General features: G+C 45.4%; 1 protein-coding gene and 1 pseudogene across 2 annotated transcripts; one reads left to right on the top strand and one right to left on the bottom strand.

Annotated features, from left to right (window-relative positions):
• Positions 1 to 15: 15 nt before the first annotated feature.
• LOC112890212 lies at positions 16 to 4,581 on the top strand (annotated as a pseudogene).
• A 2,367-nt stretch (positions 4,582 to 6,948) lies between these two features.
• On the bottom strand, positions 6,949 to 14,833 carry LOC112890211 (LRR receptor-like serine/threonine-protein kinase ERECTA). Of its 2 annotated transcripts, none has more exons than XM_025957111.1 (27): positions 14,478 to 14,833; positions 13,545 to 13,674; positions 13,372 to 13,443; positions 13,211 to 13,282; positions 13,043 to 13,114; positions 12,873 to 12,944; positions 12,715 to 12,786; positions 12,390 to 12,461; positions 12,234 to 12,305; positions 12,083 to 12,151; positions 11,921 to 11,992; positions 11,734 to 11,805; positions 11,527 to 11,598; positions 11,367 to 11,438; positions 11,189 to 11,260; positions 11,034 to 11,105; positions 10,848 to 10,919; positions 10,700 to 10,771; positions 10,556 to 10,627; positions 10,398 to 10,469; positions 10,167 to 10,235; positions 10,016 to 10,087; positions 9,853 to 9,923; positions 9,621 to 9,749; positions 9,035 to 9,400; positions 8,376 to 8,749; positions 6,949 to 7,677 (listed from the first exon to the last, which is right to left on the bottom strand). In XM_025957111.1, exons 1-27 carry the CDS (start codon positions 14,557 to 14,559, stop codon positions 7,297 to 7,299), a joined length of 2,967 nt encoding a protein of 988 aa, XP_025812896.1. In that variant the 5' UTR covers positions 14,560 to 14,833; the 3' UTR covers positions 6,949 to 7,296. The 2 variants fall into 2 exon arrangements, with proteins under 2 accessions (XP_025812896.1, XP_025812897.1); XM_025957112.1 differs by having other exon boundaries at positions 9,035 to 9,382.
• Between the last annotated feature and the right edge of the window lie 4,729 nt (positions 14,834 to 19,562).

Raw genomic sequence — 19,562 nt, 5'->3', positions numbered from 1 at the left:
GGACCGTGCGTGTGCGTTTGGTTGCTCTGCTCTGATTCAGCCGTTGGGCCGCTCAATGGCCGGCCTTTCTGGAGCTAAGTGTTCTGTTTGGGCTGGGCTCAGGCGAGCGGCCCGCGGGCCCTTCCCGTGCGGTGGGTGCGTGGTGGCATCTCGGTCCGAGTCCTCTTCCTCTCCGGCTCGGCCGCGGCTGCGCCGGCAAGGAAGTCTGGTGGTGTCTCTCTCCGTCCCCGACATGTTGATAGCACGTCGCCGGGCAGAGGCAACAAGTTATTCCGTAGAAACAAGATCGGCGGAGGCAAGAGGAACCCCAGTGGCCGCGGCCGCCGGGAGAACTCATCGGTTGTCGGCGGCAAGTGAGGTATGCTGAATCCGAGGGGTTTCTTCAGATTGATGCGGTAGGCGAAAACGAAGGAACCCCTCCGTTTTCATGGCGAGTTCCAATTCCAACCCATGAGCGCTGATTTAGCGGATAACGAGATAGCTGCAAGTTTAGTTTCGCTAGTAGTAATAAGAATCGAGCTTTGTCGTATTTCAATGACTTGCCCTGGGCATTGCGATTATGGAGCCTCCTGTTAATCAGAAAGAGCTAGTATGCTTAGGTTAATCAGAAAGACATAGGACTTGGACTACACGGTATGTCGATACTGGTAAATGCAGCACAATTGAGCCACACAGCAATGTTGCCAATTCGTAGTGGCTTAATCTAGTTGCTCAACGGTTTGTGACTATGTGAGTCCAACACTGAAAAATACGTCGTCCTCACTCAGAAGAATCTCAAATGGTTAGAACGTGTAAGGATTGGATAAAAGCATCTAGCTTCACTGCATTTTCATTGTTAAGTCCGTATCATCGACTTCATGATTATGTATCTTTACTTTGAGCATGAGACATAGCAGTGCTCCTGCGAACTTTTCAAAATAAAATTATTAAGTCCATCTTCTTCAATTCTGCTGACAAGTGACCATTTACCTTTTTGTTCTTCAGGTCATGGAGGATAATCTTCCATGCACAAGCAGCAGAGCAAGGTCGAACCATTGCCATGGGAAGCAAATCTTCAAAACGAGTAAATTGGGGTTTCAACTTTTAGACCTTCCAGAGGTATGTTGCACTTGATTTGAGACTCGAAGTCTTGATGATCCAGATTAATTTAGCTGTCCAATCTTAATATTCTGTCAACACAGGATATGCTATGCAAAATTTTATCAGAATTGCCTCTGAAGGAGGTCATAAGGACTTGTGTTCTCTCCAGCAAATGGTGACATGTCCGGACAATTAATCCCAAACTTCGATTTGATGGCATGACTATGTGCAGCAACAGGAGTGTCTATGGGTCAAAACAACGCACTCAGGAGTTCATTCAGAATGTTAATGCTACTCTGAAGCAACACAATGGCATGTTCTCGAAGATTTTAAGGTCAAGTATGGGCTTCACAGTGAGCTTGTTATTCATCTTGATAATTGGGTTAGGTTTGTCGCAGCCTCTCAGACAAAGAATCTAGCTTTTGATCTAGTTCCAGCCGGATTTCATGGTCGTTATGATAGGTATTTATTTCCCTTTGAACTTCTGGACTATGGAAGCACATTACGCCTACAGAGGATTCAACTTGGCTTTGTGCATATTGAATTGCCTTCTCAGTTCAGTGGCTTCCCAAATCTAAGAAAGCTTGATCTGCACTTGGTACATGCAACAACAAAGGATATTAATGTGCTGTCAAGTTGCTCTAGTCTAGAGTGGTTGAGTATGGTTAGGTGCATCTGGATGATGAGCTAAAGGTGGATCTCCCGTTGCCCCACCTGCTATACTTGTGTGTAGAAGACAGCATGCTAACTGGAATAAAATTCAATGCCATGAACCTCAAAACTTATGTGTACAAAGGATGGCGCTTATTTCCTGGAAATTAGGTCTTTAGATCTTAAAAATGCACACCTCAATTTTTTTGATCAGATAAGTGTTGAGGATGCTCTCACCATACTTCCTACTGTGCTTTCACGTGTGAAAAATCTGAATCTGCAAATTCAAACAACTTTATAGGTTTCCTGCCCTTTTCTTTTCCTCATGATTTCAGCTTCTGTCTCATATTCTTTCTTATAATCTTATTTAACATTTAATTGTCTACCTTCCAGATGCCCAGGATGCTAGAAAACACCAGCAAGTTTTCTTAGCTGAGGTATTTAGTGTTGGAGTTAACTATGAATTGTAGAGATTCTGGCAACATTCTTTCTTTGGCCTCTTATTTGAGGGCCGCTCCTTTTGTTGAAAAGTTTGAGTTACATGTAAGTGTTATATGTTTCTTTTTATCTCTAGACTTGTTCTTTGTTTTACATGTTTGCTGCACTTCTATTTTTCGTATTGTGCTTTCATCACGAACTTGCATTTTCAATTGCTACCTACTTTCTTTCTTTTTTTCCTACCATGTTTTTCACATGCTTTTAGATAGCATGGGACCAGAGTTCATGTGTGCTATAACCCCATACTTCATTTTTTTTCTTACCATGTTTTTCACATGCTTTTAGATAGCATTGGACCAGAGTTCATGTGTGCTATAAGCCCATACTTCATTTTTTTCCTATCATGTTTTTCACATGCTTTTAGATAGCATTGGACCGATGTCACATTGCATCATCAGTTTAATTTGTTGCAGAAAATTAAACTTTGTAGTTTGGTCTTGGCTACATGTGATTACAACTGCTTATATTTGTATGCATATCAATTGTTGAACCATGCATTGCAGCTCTGCTCATAAAGCTTGATCTGCAATTCGTCGATGTCACAGCAAGGGATCTTGAAGATATGCTGTCAAGTTGCTCAAGTCTTGCATGGTTGAGTATTGTTAGGTGCCATCTGGATGACGAACTGAAGGTCGATCTCCCATTGCCTAGCCTCTTATACTTGTCCGTTGCACACTGCAGGGTAACCGGAATAAAATTCAATGCCATGAAGCTCAAAACTTTTAATTGCAGAGGGAGCCGGTATCCCATTGACCTCACTCAATCGCTGGAGCTGAAAGACGCACACCTTTATTTTTTTTACTCTGTAACACTTGAGTATACTCTCTCTAAACTTCCTACAGTGCTTCCAAGTGTGGAATATCTCTATCTGCGAGCTGCTGCAACATTAAAGGTTGGAAACTTCAACCTTTTCCTTTTCTCATGATTGTAGTTTTGTGTCGCATTCTTGTTTTTAAACTTTAGTTGTCTACCTTCCAGACACCCGCATTGCTAGAAAACACCTGCAGGTTTTCTCAGCTTAAGTATCTACAGCTGGAGTTATATATGGTACATGAAGATGCTGACAACATTCTTTCTTTGGCCTCTATTCTAACTTCTAAGGGCAGCTCCTCTTCTTGAAAACTTCATACTACATGTAAGTACTATACTACTATATGTTTCTTTTCCCCCACTAATACGTGTGCTTCGTTTTAAATGCCAGCTGCAGTCGTATTCTAAATATGCTGACGTCATCTATTTGTGCTTCTGATTACCACCTATTATATTTTTCTTTTTCAGTTTTCACATGCATGCTTTAATTAGTGTCCAGCAGGACCAGAGTTCATACATTTATCTCTGTCTCCAACTTTCATAAGTCCTCAAAACATCTTTGTTGGTCATGCTTTGCCCTCATCAGACTTGATCATCATGAGCTTATCTGAAAGAAAAGGGGAAAATTATTAACATTTTCACATCCCTTTCCCAAACTAAATCAATCCAAGGCCTTCAATTTGTATTTTTCGCATTCACTTAGCCGAAATGCTCTCAAATGGTTGAAAAACGAGCGAGAGGGAGTTGAAAATTAAAGCCTCATGCTGATAATAGGATGCACATTGGAGCCAAAAGCAAAGTGAAGGAACCAAAGTTGTATTGATGTACGCACCACCCTATTTATTTTGTAACTGCCTTGTCATGTCTTGGGAACTTGTTTGGGAAACTGAATTTGTTTTTTTTTTCATGTAATGCTTAGGGATGACACTTGGCAACAAATTCTTCCTTCTTTTTTTTTTTGCTACAAGCAATTATATTTTTCTCCCATTTTTATGAGTATATCAGTTGTTGAAACTATGGATTGGACGTCTATTCATCCTGCTTTCCCCCAACTATTGCAGATCAGTGTTTGCTCTTTGCACATTTAGGTTGGGAGCCTCTCAGGAGCCTTCCACGATGTCCACATAATCATCTCAAGAACTTGTGTATTTCGGGATTTACAGCTTGCACAGGGCAACTTGAGTTTCTGCTGCACACTGTGGAAAACGCCCCTGTGCTGGAGGTTTTGGCTTTAGATCCAGCTTTCAGACCTGATAAGGAAGTTGGTGGGGGTTATGATGGACCAACTGGTGTCTTCTTCTCTCGGGTCCGTGAAATCAGTCGAAGACACCTTATTGGGAGACTATCACCAACTACAAAGCTTTGTATTCTCTAGGGCCCTTTAGTTTTGCGAGAACTCGCATTCGACTTGAACGTGCTAAGGACATTGTGTGTGATACCGTTATATGTGCCTTGTATTGTATTTAAGCGGTTCGCTCCTACCACAAATATGCTGCGTGCATTCAAACTGTCGTAAATATGATGAAATTTGCTTCTTTTTTATTACACGAACTTGGACGAGCAAGCACATGCTGGCAGTCCGGTGTGCAATGAGCAATTGAGCATAGTAGCATTGAATACTTTCCCGTTGTATGATGGCGGACTGGCCACCATGAGGCCAGCAACCTGATCGGCATGCTTGGCCAGAGCTTGCGCCTGGTCTTCCCCTTGACAGAGCGGCCCGTCGTCGTTGAGCACTGAAGCTAGGAGGTCGGCAGCCTCCTGCCAGCGGTTGGCGGAGATGAGAAAGTTGGTGAAGTCCTCGGCGTGAAAGGTAGCGGCGGAAGACGCAGAGCGACGCCTCGAAGGGCAGTTCGGGAGCGACCGAGCGAGGCGAGGCCCAGGTGGAGCGGCTAGATGCGGCCGTGCTACGGGTTGCCGAATCGAACGTCGAAGGGCCTCGTCGGCGTTCGGGAAGATGCCGTCGAGCAGCCGGAACGCCCCGGTGGGTCCGATGGCCGTGTGGTGAGTGGCGGCGCCCTGGTTTCGGCCTTCTGGGTTGGGTCCGACGACGCCGGGTCGAAGAAGCGGGCCGAGCTATGTGGGTGGGCCAAATTAGTTCTTTGAAACTGGGTGGGCCAAATTGAGAGAAGCACTTGTGCGATAAGTCCGTACTACTTGGGCCGAGATGGAGCGATTGCTGATGAGCTCGTTGGGCCTCCGTCCCCGAGCTCAATCAATCTCACGCCAAGCAGCGCCGGCCGAAAACTTAGGTCGGAGGAGCCTTACTGCGCCAATGTTCGGAGTCGCGCGCGTGGCTCCGATTCGAGGTGTCGCAGAAGCACTCCGCCTGGGCTGTTTCTGTTATTGTCCATTCCGCAGGCCCGTTTCGGCCCATATTAGGCTTGCAGACATATCGTTTCACTTCCTTCGAAAAACATCTGCGAGTCGATGGCTTCATTTGACGGCTAGGGTTCCACATTGGTGGCAATTCGGAGGCAAATCAGGATGCGGTTTGGCGATTGGTTCTTCGTAGATTAGTTTACCAAATCGATGGGTATGATTCGTTTCCCAATCCATTCTCATTCACTCCCTCTATGCATGCCTCAGTTGTTCATGATCCAATTTGAACAAATTCTAATATTTGTTGCGATGGAACAATTTGTTCCAATGGTACGTTTGGATGCAACAAATTCAAATAACAAATTCTAAAATTTGTTCCATTGTAATAAGATTTTACATTTGTTCAAATGAAAACTTTTGTTTTCGTCTGCGATGCAACAAAAAGTTTCCGTTCCAATTATATTTTTTTTCCAGAGTAATAATATTTGTTTAGGCTGTTCGTTTGGCTAGGCTATACGTTTTGGTTTGGTGTCACGACTTTTTATCATGTACTAATTCATCTAAGAGAAATATGAGCTTTTGGTTTCTCTTCACGTTTCTAGGAGCAGAAGAGAGACACGAGCCCGCAAAGAAGAAGGAAGCGGCTCGAGAAGGACAGAGAGAATTCAGACCACGAAAAATAACTGGCGCGCCGGGGCGCCTGAAACCCACTTCTGCGATCGACGCGTTACCTGGAATCGGACCCGCCTTACTGCCTTCGGGTTTTAGGGTTCATGGGTTGGGGGCAAGTTTCTTCCTCGGGGTACGGTCTATAAAAACTACTCCCTCCATAGCGAACGACCAGGCACAGACGGCAACGATAAGGGTAGCCCGTCAACAGTCAACATGGCAAGGCGGCAAGGGCCCAACCCAGCCTCCATGGCTGGAAATGGCCGTAACGGTGGCGCCGTAGACGGCGCACCTCCCCGTTCGTCGGCCATGGTGGTAGACCGGCCAGCAGGCCGAGAGGCCGCATCGGCTCGGCCAGCCCAAGTGTAGGAACCCCTGCTCTCTGGTCCCAGCTGCAAGTGGCAGGATCTTCGCACTGCCGACGGTTCCCTGTGCACCATGGCCCGTCCATCTCTCATCTCTGCCCCACTCCCACGCACTCTCACCCCTGCCCTACCACGGCCGAGCGAGAGCTCCACGTCCGTCCTCTCCTCGGGTTCACGAGGATGGCATTGCCCGGCAGCCGCGCGGCGCCGCCCATCCTCCATGGCCCCACTGCACGCATCAATCAGTCACCACCACCACCACACTCATGCTGCGCTGCAACCCCATCCGCCCGTCCGGTCCCAGCGTCCTGCGCTCTGCAACCTCGCCTCGCATCATTTACGCCGCCCCTGACACGCCACGGGCCGGTGCGTCCGTCCATGAGCCCGGCGACAGCCGCACGACGAGCACATGCCACCCTCCAGGTGCCCGGGGGCCACGGCATGGCAGCGGCAGACGTCCTGCGTACAGGAGCAAAAAAGATCCCAGAAAAACCAGGTAACCCAGCTGTTTGCTCACCGATCTTGAAACCAGAAACAAACAATCGACTAGTCATAACATCAGTAAGAACCAGGAGCTGGTAGTTTCGTGCAGATGATGGTCCCCTCCCACGGTTCCAAGTTTCCAACACTGCAGAAGTCACGGAAAAGATCATACAGGAGTGATGAGCAATGCAGCCTTCCTAAGTTAGACCAAGGAAGAGTGGTAAAAGAGAGAAGGGGAAGAAGCTCTAGAGGCACATGACTTTTTACAGTTAACAACACCCTACGGAGTCTTAATCTCCTGCATTCCTGGTAACCAGCCCGGCACATGTTCGACAAAATGTCAGTCAGCTACTACTCCACTACCTGCAGCCATCAACCATCCGCGCCGCCGTGTGAACTCCCAGCCCTTGAGGAACCCCTACTCCGTGTTCTGTGAGATGGCCTCGCCAAACTTGAGGAACAGCTCGGCGTCCGAGGTGCTGGTCGAGTTGGCGCAAGAGAGCGCGCCGGTGCCCCGCAAGCTGACATACTCGTTCATGTAGCTCGGGATGGATGGCGGGGGCTGTGGCAGTTGGCCCGGCGGTTGCTGGTAGGATGACTTTGGCGGCAGGTCGGGGTTCACCAGGCAGTCCAGGACGCGCACCACCTCGTGCATCGTCGGCCGGTCCGAGGGCTGCCGCTTGGTGCAGAGGAGCGCGAGCTGGAACAACTTCTTCACCTCGCCAAGGTCCTTGCAGGTGTCCCCGATGTCAACGTCCACGGTCTCCATGACCTCATTGCTTGCCGTCTTCGATAGAATCTGCGATTGAAGCATTTGTTGAGAACCTGATCAGAGCTTAAAATGCAGCATAGGTGACATATCTGCCAACCAGAGGCACTACACAAGCTTCCTTGATGTTTCAGCAACATATATACAAATTTTACTTCCTAAGAAGCAGCAGCAGCAGCAGCAGCAGTGCAAATTATAGTTTTAGGAATGGACTGATACTGGAACAGCGAAATGACTGCTAATGCTGCCCATATGCATTGTCATTTTGGGTGATGGTCCGCCTGTTACTTCAAGGCATGGAAAGCTACTGGGCACTGAGGAGAGGCCTGTTACTTCAAGGCATGGAAAGCTACTGGGCACTGAGGAGACGTCAAATGTTACATCAAGGCATGGCAAGCTACTGGGCACACGAAAAAACACTGATATCCTGTTACCTCATTTTTTGCTTTTCATCTATATTATTGATGACAGGGGAACACTAGGGCAGGCTTTAGGGGACGGACACAGCAACTTATAATGGAGCTTTCAGTCGGCATATCCAATGGATCGACTCACCACCACAGCAGGTCTATAGTGCAGATAGATCTACTCACATGCTAGGTTTCATGTTGCTGGTCCCCTTGTAGGAACACAAGCCTAATGGTCATTGTTCACCAATTATTGGGCACTACTGGAATCCAAAGCAATATAAGCTGAAGAAAACGACTTCTGGACAGAAAAATTGTTACCAAGTGATGGAGATTGCACTCATTATCCACTGGCTTCTTGCCAGTTAGCAGCTCCAGCAGAACAATGCCGTAGCTGTAGACATCAGACTTTTCGTTGAGGCGTGAAGTGCGCGCGTACTCAGGATCAATGTAGCCAATAGTGCCCATGACATAGGTCGACGTGTGTGTTTTTGAGACACACAAGCTCTTTGCAATCCCGAAGTCTGTAAGATGGGCCTCGTAATCTTTGTCCAGAAGGATGTTCTTTGATTTTACATCCCGGTGAATTATTCGCGGACTGCAGTCATGGTGAAGATAAGCAAGGCCTTGAGCTGCACCGAGAGCAATCCGGAGGCGAGTCTCCCAGTCAAGTTTTTTCTTCTTGGATGAACTTTCTGAAATAAAAGTAGAGTTTCAGCATGATGCAGTCATAGTAATTCTGTCTGAATATCCACAAGACCACAACCATGAACTATCTTTGTCAAAACATGAACTGTCTTGATAACCCAGCTGATGATATGTGATGGATGAGCAAACAAAGACTATTGAAATGAAAGAAACAGGACTATTTATATGAAAAGGAGCATAGTGGGTGCTAGCTACTGATTGCTTAAATAAATTGCTCTCATGATTCCTAGACCCCAAAAAAAAGACTGGGTAAGTTAGCTGCATGGACTTACCATGCAAAACATCCCAAAGGCTACCACTTTCCATATAATCATAGAAGAGAAGATTCCCAACAGGTGATAGTGAGTATCCTTGAAGGCTGACTAGATTCCGGTGTTTGATGCTACCAACAGTCTCAAGCTCAGTCTCAAATTCCTTCAGGCTCTGCGGGTAGTGGGCATATAACTTTTTTATCGCCACTGGTTTGCAGTTCTTCAGAACACATTTGTAGACAGTACTTGACGCCCCGTACCCAATGATGTATTTCTCACTCAAGTTTTCAGTCATCCTCATTATGTCATCGTATGCATGAAGGGCCATGTTCATATGAAGGATCACCAGCTTGGGGGGACCATTGCTCACTGCAACAGCACGCATATCTATTACAAGATATTAATACTGTTCTAGCATATCAACTATGAGAATCAGTGACAACTCATAAAAGTAAACTGTTGATCAAAAAGAGCCCAGAAAATAGTATTGTTTGATAAAGTTATTAGTAACTAAACATGATGGGTAAGATATGATATCAAAATCAATGAAGTAATGAAAGAATTGATTTATTGAATGAGTAGACTCCAAACTTAGTCGATGCATTACCTGGTTTGCTAACAGTGACATCTTTGAAAGCAGGCGGGCGGTCTGGCCTGCAAACAGCTACTAAGATCATCAGGAGGATAACAAGTCCACCCACAGCAATGCCAAGTATCGCAGCCTTTGAGATTGGCGCTGCATACAGAATCAAGGGGAAGAGAAGGTGGAAAATTATTTTATGTTAATAAAGTTTATTTCAAAGCAATAAAGCAATTCATGAATGCAACTCTGTTCTTACGTTTCTCTTGGCGGTTGGAACGACACGAAGAACCAAGCCAATATCCACAAAGTCCAGGATTGCCTAAGAAGCTGAAAAAAGTAAACCAAAAAGAAAACTAAAATACTGTTTCCGAGTCTGAGCAAACGGATAGAATAGTGCTGGAAATGGTGGAGCACAAGACCTGTCAGGTGAAAACCGCGAGAAGTTGTTATCCGTAGGAACAACACCAGCCAAATTATTGAATGATACATTTCTGTCCAGAAATGTAAAGGATGGTGTTAGAAAAAATACACTTTTGTGCATCCTTATAAGTTTTGTGATTATGAACATACAATATATTGAGGCTGAAGCAGTTCATCAGTGAAGAGACATCTCCAGTGATATTGTTATTTTCCAGGTTTCTACATGAGTGAATAATAAACAGATGAATCAAAAGTTATCCTTCTGAAACTAAATTTACAAAAATTAAAAAAAACTGCGACTTCTTTTTTTTTCACGAATAAGCAGGAGAGCTGTGTATCATTTGTATTAAAAAAACTGTGACTTCAAAGGATAAAACTTACAATAACATCAGATTTTGCAACATTCCAAGCTCTTGGGGAATCAGACCACCAAGGTGGTTATAGGACATATCACTAGAAACAACAGCCAAGTTATTCAAAATAGCATGCAAGGAACTAATCCGGAAAAAGGCTTCCAATGTAGAAAACCAGGCACTTACATCTCCATGACACTCCTCAAATTACCAAACTCTGCAGGGATGAATCCAACCAGGGCATTCTTGCTCAAGTTACTAGAGAAACATGTTTCATGTCAGTACATGAACCGAGGAACACATCTGAGACACAGTAATCCAAAAACTTACAGTCTCAATAGATGCTCTAAGCTGCCAATAGCTGATGGAATTGGACCAGTCATCATATTACAGGATAAGTCTCTGGTACGATTATCATTGTTACATATAGTATAGCATGACAACAGTACTCAAAAAGTTCAAGCTCATGAAGGCTTACAAGGTGTCCAAATTGTTGATCCTTGATAGCTCAATAGGAATAGGGCCAGTAAGAAAATTTGATGACAGATTTCTAAAAAAAGTAAGGTGAATGACATAAGTTACTATTAATATGAGCAAAACAACAGACCACTATGAAAAAATAATTCATTCAATTATATTAGGCTTTAAACCTATTCGAACTTACAAATATGTCATGCTTTCAAGTTTCCGCAATGAACGAGGAATGGTCCCATTTAACTTGTTGCCATAAGCATTGCTATAAAAGAAAACCAGCACGTCATATATGTATTTGTGATACTACAAATGACCTGCAAAACTTAATGAATTATTTGTTCTTACAAGCTATTGAGATTCACGCATGAACTTAGATTGTCAGGGATCGGTCCTTCAAGGTTGTTATTGGCAAGGTTCCTGTAAAATGAGTAAATCAGTTGTGCATTCAAGCAATGTAGTTTTCAGAAGCACTTAGAATCAGTACTCACATGACAAAGCATAAAGGGCATTAAAAGGTACTTACAAATCAAATAAGCCTGTAAGCTTTCCGAGCTCCGGTGGAATGAACCCATTAAGTTGATTATCATTCAATTCTCTGAATTTAGATAATTTGTCAACACAGATAGATTGATAAATTACACAAATTTCCATATCCATAACACAAAAGAAACATTTAAACTTACAAGTAATGGAGTGTTGACATATTTCCTAGCTCAGGTGGTATTGACCCTGTTAACCTATTGCCCTGCATGTACCTATAAACACAAGAGATGTGCTGTTATGAACTCAGAAATATGCTCACATCAAACTTTCGTTAGTGTGAAATGTATCAGTTAAAACAAAAATATTAAACAGCTCTAAACCATATTTGGGGGAGTAAGAATTCTTACAGCTTCTCAGTGTACGTCAAGTTGCCTAGTATCGATGGTATAGGACCAGATAGTTGGTTGTAACTCAGATCTCTGGAACAGCAAAGGCTGTATCAATTAGCAACGATATTTCTTGCATAACCGCAAAATGTTAAAAATGATGTGCAACCAATAATCTAGTAACTACAGAATTGATTGTAGGACTTACAGAACAGCTAGAGCCTGCATAAGACCGATTACTGAAGGAATTGGACCAGTGAACTTGTTCCCTTGCAGGGACCTAATACAGAATGTATGCATTTTTGGAGGTAAGCTTCTTGTTATTAGGCATTTAGCTAGATTCTTCAGTGAAGAAATAAAAGAGACATACAGTGTGGCCACTTGTAGGAAACCAATGTTGAACGGGATTGGTCCAGTAAACTGATTGTAAGACAAATCCCTACCAATATAAAAGTTTAGGAAAAATCATAATGGAAATTAAAATATCTTAGTTCAGAGGAGGTAAGAATGCATATACGTACAAGACCTGAAAGCTTGTACAGTTCCCGATGGTGTCTGGTATCACCCCGGTCAAGCTATTGTTCTTAACGTCGCTGATGACAAAATTAATGGGAAGCTTAAGATCATGTCGAGGAAACGTAACAAACTTGCAATTTCTAGGCATGAGGTGAACTTACAAGTACCAAAGGCCAGTAAGCTGGCACATATCAGGAGAGAGGCTTCCTTCTAAACGATTGCCACGCAATCCCCTAAGAAAAAAATTATGACCGATTTAGCCACAAACATTGAAGAAACTATTTGATGCTTCATAAAACTTAGCGAGCATTAATGCCATTTCACAAAACCATCCAAACCATAGAAACTTCATCAAGCTGCCCAGCTTTTGCTGTGCGGCCAGGCCCTTAAATATACTAATAATGTAGATACAGTACTAGCAGTGGTGGTAGTCCAGCACTAGTACACATTGTTTGAACTACCGAAGCAAGGTTAAGGATGACTTACAGGTACTGAAGAACCTCATTCCAATAGATAAGTCTTGGAATCTCCCCAGTCAGTTTGTTTTGAGCCAAGTCCCTGGAACGAGTTTCACATTAAAAACTTTGAACCACCCTATTTAATTAAATACACATTATAAGAATCAAGTAGCACCAGCATCTTACAAGATCTTCAAATTTGGGAGCTGTGACAGCGTTGATGGGATTGCACCAATCAGCTGATTGTTCTTCAATATCCTAGAAAAATCAAAATAATAAAACAAGCTCAGCAAGAATTACAAAAGGGCCATCATAACAAGCAGTTTTTGTATCCATTCAGCAAGACCAGGCCTCACAAGTTCTCAAGGAGTTTCAACTTTGATATCGAAAATGGTATGTCCCCATCCAAGTTATTGAAAGAAAAGTCCCTAAAACCAAAGGCGAAACATTGAACAAACCGTAAGCAGAAAAGCATAGGCCCACAACCCAAACATAAGACGGACTCATATAGCTCGATCACTTACAGCATCTTAAGTGACGAACATTCACCAATCTCATCAGGGATCTGCCCGGACAGCCCATTTGATTTCAGATCGCTAGATGCACATACCAAAGCACACAAGTTACATTCGGTCAGAAAACTGCAATCCTATCAACAGCACGGTGATTAAGAAATTATCCATACATGGAGACGAGGCTCTTGAGGCTGCCGACGGCTGGAGAGATCTCACCCCCAAGGTTGAGTCCAGAGAGGTTGCTGCATTGCATTGGGACCAACCAGCGTCAGTGGCCACACATCTTACAGAGCAGCGTCGGAGATCTTACAAAGGAGGTAACTTTAATGGACGCTGATCTTACAGAGCAGCGACGGCGAAGGTGACGTTGTCGCACAGAACGCCACGCCAGGAGCAGTAGTCGTCGCCGGACCAATCGTACAGTACGTTACCGACGTTGCGGAAGGACTTCTTGATCTCCAGCAGCGTCGACCCTGGAAGATGTAGAACCCCTCATTACCACAAAGAACGGCGACACAACGGATTACATGCTGGTAGAAATCTGAACAGACGGTTCGGCAAAAAGGAATATCAGCAGAAAGGGGCATGGTTATTGGTTAACATGCTAGTAACAAGGATTGCTCTTACTTCCAAGGAAAGAAAGCAAACTAAGCTGAGGAACATCAGATTTGAAAAGCCCAAAAAAACGACCATGGTGAAGGACAAAGGTACCAGGATTCATCCACATAGGGAGCAGGATCACATTGAGGAGCAATACCAAAGTGACGGCTAAAAAACACCATAAAAACAGATTAAAACAACCAATGCTTGCAGCACTGAAGAGCCAAAGAAAGAGGGAAGATTTGATGCTCAAACCGTTTCATATTCTTCTGAAAGTTTGCTCCAACAAGCAGCAGAACAAGGCAGAAAACGGCACATGTAAAAACAAAAACAGAACAAGAAGGGAGAAGATATACATTTTGAAACATCGGTCAACTAGGTTGAGGGATGAGGCTGCCAAAAGCTTCTAGGCAAGGAAGAAGAGAAGATGAGATGAGAATATGGCACAAATCACAAGGATTAGTTAAGTGTTAGACCCAGCTTACGGCAATAAAGAAATGGGAATGGAGCACTAGCGAATCACCATGCCTCCAAAAGCGCGTACTTGCGGCGTTAATAAAATACTAATCCTAACAAACCCAACCCCCTGAATCTTTGCTCCCCAGTACCCAACCAGAGGACACCCAGAGAAGAAAGAGGGATAGGGGGAGATAGAAAAAGGGCACAGATCACCAACCGTCGTCGGCGACGGCGACAGCGACGAGGAGGAGGGCGACGAGGGCACGGGAGGTGGCCGCGGCCGTCGTCCTCATGGCCATTGAGCTGCGGACGAGCTTCGGGGGAGTGACATTACAGGGGAGAGGACAACGACGATGGAGTGCTGCAGCGAGCCTGCCTGCCTTAATGGGGGCGGAGCTCTTGGTTGGTTTCGTGGGTTCTCGCGCTCGGCTTTGCGCACTTCCGCCGCTGCCTCAGTGACAGCGAGTAGCTGTATGGCTGGGCGATAGAGTGGCAGGGGCTAAGCTAGAGGGGAGCAGCTTCCTAGTAGGCTATGAGTTTGGAGTTTTTTAGAGAGAGAGAGGAGGGGGCAGTTTAGGCGCTAGAGAGGGAGTGGGTTCTTGTGAGGAGAGAGGGGGAGAGTGAAGGACACCGAGAGGTCACATCGGTGTCGTACAGTGTTTTTCTCTATCTATCTGGTTGGCCTAGAGCAGTAGAACTCGAGTCACAAATCGAGGGGCATGGTGCAACTGACATGCGGGGCCAGCAAGTTTTGATTGGGTTAATGCTTAGCTGTGAGTCTGCAGAGGGGGGTGCACCTGCAGGTGGGCCACCACACTTGTGTGTGTTTGGATCCACTGTGTTGATCTTTCCTAAGCTAAACAGGCCTACACTGGAGCTTTCAACTGGAGATCAGAAAAGTTCACACCTATAATAGGCAAGAGGTGGGGGAGATGGCAAAAGGACCCATTTCATCACAAGGGAAGTACATGCCAGATGTTAATGTTCATTTCAAATTTGAGTTAAATTACAAAATGTTTTGCCCTCGTGGTCTGAACAGGAGTTTAAAAAGGCTATTGATCAGTTAATTTATTACTGATAGACGCTAAATTGTTTGTAAATTGAACAAGCAAACATTATGATCATATCAAATCTCAACTTCCAATTGTTGACGTTAGATTGATTGGAATCCGAGACTTCATACTTCATGGTGATCATATTGGACATCACCGCAATGGTGGCTTCACATGTGGATAGTCTCTTTGTTCCAGAGGATGTTGGTTGTAAGCACACAATGCTTTGTTGGTATCAAAGCCTATTTAGCGCCATTCACCTGCACATATAAAGTCCCATTTACTTATGCCAATACATACAGGTTACCGACATGTGGGTCCAAAGCTCACTGTACCCCACACGTCAGCGCTCCATGATTGACCCCAGCAACCAAACGCGATCACGTGATGTTTATCAGGCCTCTGCAGCAACTGTCAGGGCCTTGCTTGCTTTCCCTCCTTTTATCTCCCTAGCTTTTGCCCCCTTTTCCCCCTCATCCCCCCTTTGGTTTTATCCATTCCTTCACCGTTCATTCTCCTCTTTTAACCTTTACCCTGCTTAACCAAGGACCATCCTCCAAAACCTCCAAGCAAACCGGAAGCGGAGGGCCTGGGCATCCTGGCTGGAGATGCTGAGGCTGCGACGGTGGCAGGCCGGCCGTAGTGGCGGCGCAGACCAGAGGCGTTGCTGGCGCACTGTGTGTGCGGGCGGGCGGGCGCGTCCACTGTGCGGTGGATCAACAGCGAGCGCGAGGCGGTGGCGTCGCTCCGGCCGGGATGGCCGCGGCGCGCGCGGCACGTGACGGTGTCGCCTGCTGCTAGCTGCTGGGAATGGAGGTGGAGATGGGGAGGAGGAGCTCGCGCGCTGCCGCGCTGGCCGGCCCGCTGGGACATGGCCATGGATGTCAGCACCGGCGTTCACCGGACGCAGTCAGTAGAATCGTGTGTAACGGTGGTGTACACTGCAGAATGGCAGATCGAGCAGCGACCGATCGTAACTGCAACCAAGATAGAGTAGACAGGGACACAGGGTTAATTTGGGACGGAAAGACAGCTCCCGTTTCGACGGCGCACGAAGGCACGTTGTGCCTGCTCCGTCCCGACTTCCGCCACCGACACGGCTTCGGAGGCCGGCAAGGGCGGCGGTAGCGCGAGTAGCAGCACGACAGGCCGTGATGGCGCCGGCGGCGAGGAGCATAACCGGGCAACAAGAAGCGTGGGTTGCCTACGAGCACCTGCAATGAGGAGTTCAGTTTCAGAGATGCACTTTGAAAGTTTCGGTTTCGAAATGCCATCTCGGCTTCCTTAGCAAATAAGGAAAGCCCTCGATCCGAATTTAGCGAGTGATAAATACGACCAGCGTGTTGCCCGGAGGAGAGGAACGCCCATGATAAGAAATTTACATCTTTTCCGTAGAATAACCGGTAATCTTGATATCTTTTTTTTTCTTCAATCGAGTGTCTAGTAAGTTTTTTTATTTATTTATGAAACACAACGTAGACGCAAAACACTTATATACATGCATGGTTGCTGATAACAAGATTGTTGAATAAGAGATTCACTAGATCGCAGACATAACGCCAAGGCTGTTGGGGTAAGAGATTAAAGTTCATTCAAGCTAATAATATATGGTGGCTTTTTTTTTAAGTTGCTGGCCCAACCTACGCGGCAAGCAATGGGTGATGCGGTGAGGTTATATTGCTGATGTTGAAGGTTGACATTTAGACGACATATATAAGCCAGGAATAATAATAAAAGATTAGCATATGGCAGGAGTGGTGGTGGGATACCATTAAGAATGGTAAGAGGAAAGCACGAGACGTAGGCAGGTATGTTGAGTTATTGACCAATGCGTAGATACGGCTTGTTGGAAAATGACGGGTAAATAAGATGGTTATATGACCGTTGGTTGATCTGGCATCTAAACAATCGACTAAATTGATAGATGGTTTCTTATGATCGTACGAGAGTCAATCTTTTCCAGAACTAAAATCTTAGAGGTTATAAAGATAAAAAATTATGAACTAACCAGGTTAGCTAAACGGAGACACCATAGACCAGACACACCATAGTGATAGATCATCGGCTGGCAACCAGTGGTCTAGATAGTACTCCTTCCGTCCTAAATTACAATTCATTTTGATTTTATTAGATACATAATATATCTAGACATTGTATATATTTATGTGCATAGCAAACTATATGCATCTAAAAAAATTAAAATAAATTATAATTCCGAACGGAAGTAGCCTCCACGCGTACCCTCTCCTCTTTCTTTTTCTAAGAAAACAGGCCTCCACTTTCAGTACACCTAGTAGCCATTCTGCCCAACACACCGTTACACCACCACCACGCCCCCAGCTCAAACTGCCTTCTCCGATCAGCTCCCCACATGCCCGCATTTATGCGACGGCTGCCTCCGAACTGATCGATCCAGCTGCAGCGAACGGCAACTCATCGCAAACCGGCCAAACCCCATTCCCAACGTATCGTCAGAATCAAAGATTCAAGAGAAGCTTTCGAGAGCACGCCCGTTCTACCCCGGATCCGCGGCCCCCGATCCTGCTAATCCTCGCATTGCCATGATGCGGCCATGCCCGGCCCTGTCCTGCGGCGCGGCTGGACGGCGTCACCACGTCAGTCAAGCGGCACTGAAGCGGCCAGTCCAGCCAGGTTTTTCCTCCTGCACGGCGCCGGGCGCCGGCCATTGCGTTCCACCTGTGTGGAAACGAAGCCGGGCCGCGGCCCCGTTCGCCGCGCTCCGTCGTGGCCGCCCAGCGTCGCAACTGCTCTTCGCCGCCTCCGGCTCGCTGCCAGGCGCGCGGCTCGGTCGGGTGCGTGGATCCGTGGATCAGCGGATGGAAACGCCGTGGGCCCTTCCGGATACTATCAGGTGGGCCCATGGCGTCACGACAACCTCAACTGCTTGCTTCGGGCGCGTCAAGATGCCTCATTAGTTTTAGCGGCCGAAGCTTTTCGTGCTGCAACTGCAAGCAGTGCTTCTTCCGATCGTCTGCGACCGCTATAAAAAAACGATTCAAGGGATGTCATAAGACGGTCCAAAACATAATCCGCTCAAACAAATAGAACAAGACTATCGTAGCAATTCACCCATTCCTAAAAATATATTTTAGAGACGGATTATGTCATCACTCGTCCGTAAAAATAGTGCTAAAATATATTTCTAGAGACGGATGATAGTACGACCCAACTCTAAAAAAAGTCCCACACAAAAAAATTCATAACTTCTCATATGATCTCGGATGAAGTCAAACTTTATATCAAAATTGTATAGATTAACGAGACCTACAATTTTTTAGTTCATAACTTTTTCATTTAAAGATATTTAATAGTTCAGAACTTACTATAAGTTGTCTAGCAGCTATAACTATATAGTATCTTGTCATACTAGATTTCCATAATCATAACCTTTATATATACTGAAATATACTTGGTATTTTTTATCGACAGTTCACAATAATCATAGTGTAGAAATTTTACCTTTTTTAAATTTGTCTTGCTGTATGTAAAGATTTAAATGAATTTTCGGAGCAAAATAGAAAAAATATTTTTAGGGGCGCGTGATGGCGTCACCCGTCCCTGCAAATCAATTTTAGAGTTAATATAAAAGAATAGCATACCCCATAGATTCACAATTGATTGTGTAGTGTGGTGGAGAGGAAGATACGCGCGCTTGAGGTATACGGTTCGAACCTCGGGTGATGCAAGTGTGCATATTTCATCAAAAAAATTATACCTCAATAGTACACGGATAGTATGAGGGTCTGTGGTAGTGGTCTTTTTAGTTATTTATTTTTTTAATTTGATTTGCAGAGGTGGGTCATGGTATGGGCGGGCGCACTACCCATCTTTTTTTAGTATTTATAACTATGAGAAGTAGGGACGGGTATCGCACCTGTCTCTAAAAATATATTTTTACCCACATCTATAAATCTTTTTAGTAGTGGACACTTGCTCACTCTCCCAAGCCCTGACGACGAGCGGTGACTCTCGCCTTACGCACAGCAGAATTTCTCGCATACTATGGTTTCTCGGGATTCTATAGCAGAAGGGCGATTCTTCCGCCGACCGCTGTGGAAGTGCGAGCGATTTCTCGGGATTCTATAGCAGAAGGGCGATTCTTCCACCGACCGCTGTGGAAGTGCGAGCTAGGAGGAGAAGATGGAGCGGCTGCTAGTGAGAGGTGGGAGATGGGGGTAGCGGCCACCAGCGAGATCGCCGGCGGCTGGGATGGTGGTCGATATGGTGGA

Source organism: Panicum hallii, chromosome 4, assembly GCF_002211085.1.
Source record: "Panicum hallii strain FIL2 chromosome 4, PHallii_v3.1, whole genome shotgun sequence".
NCBI lineage: Eukaryota > Viridiplantae > Streptophyta > Magnoliopsida > Poales > Poaceae > Panicum > Panicum hallii.
This window is presented reverse-complemented; position numbering and strand designations above follow the sequence as displayed.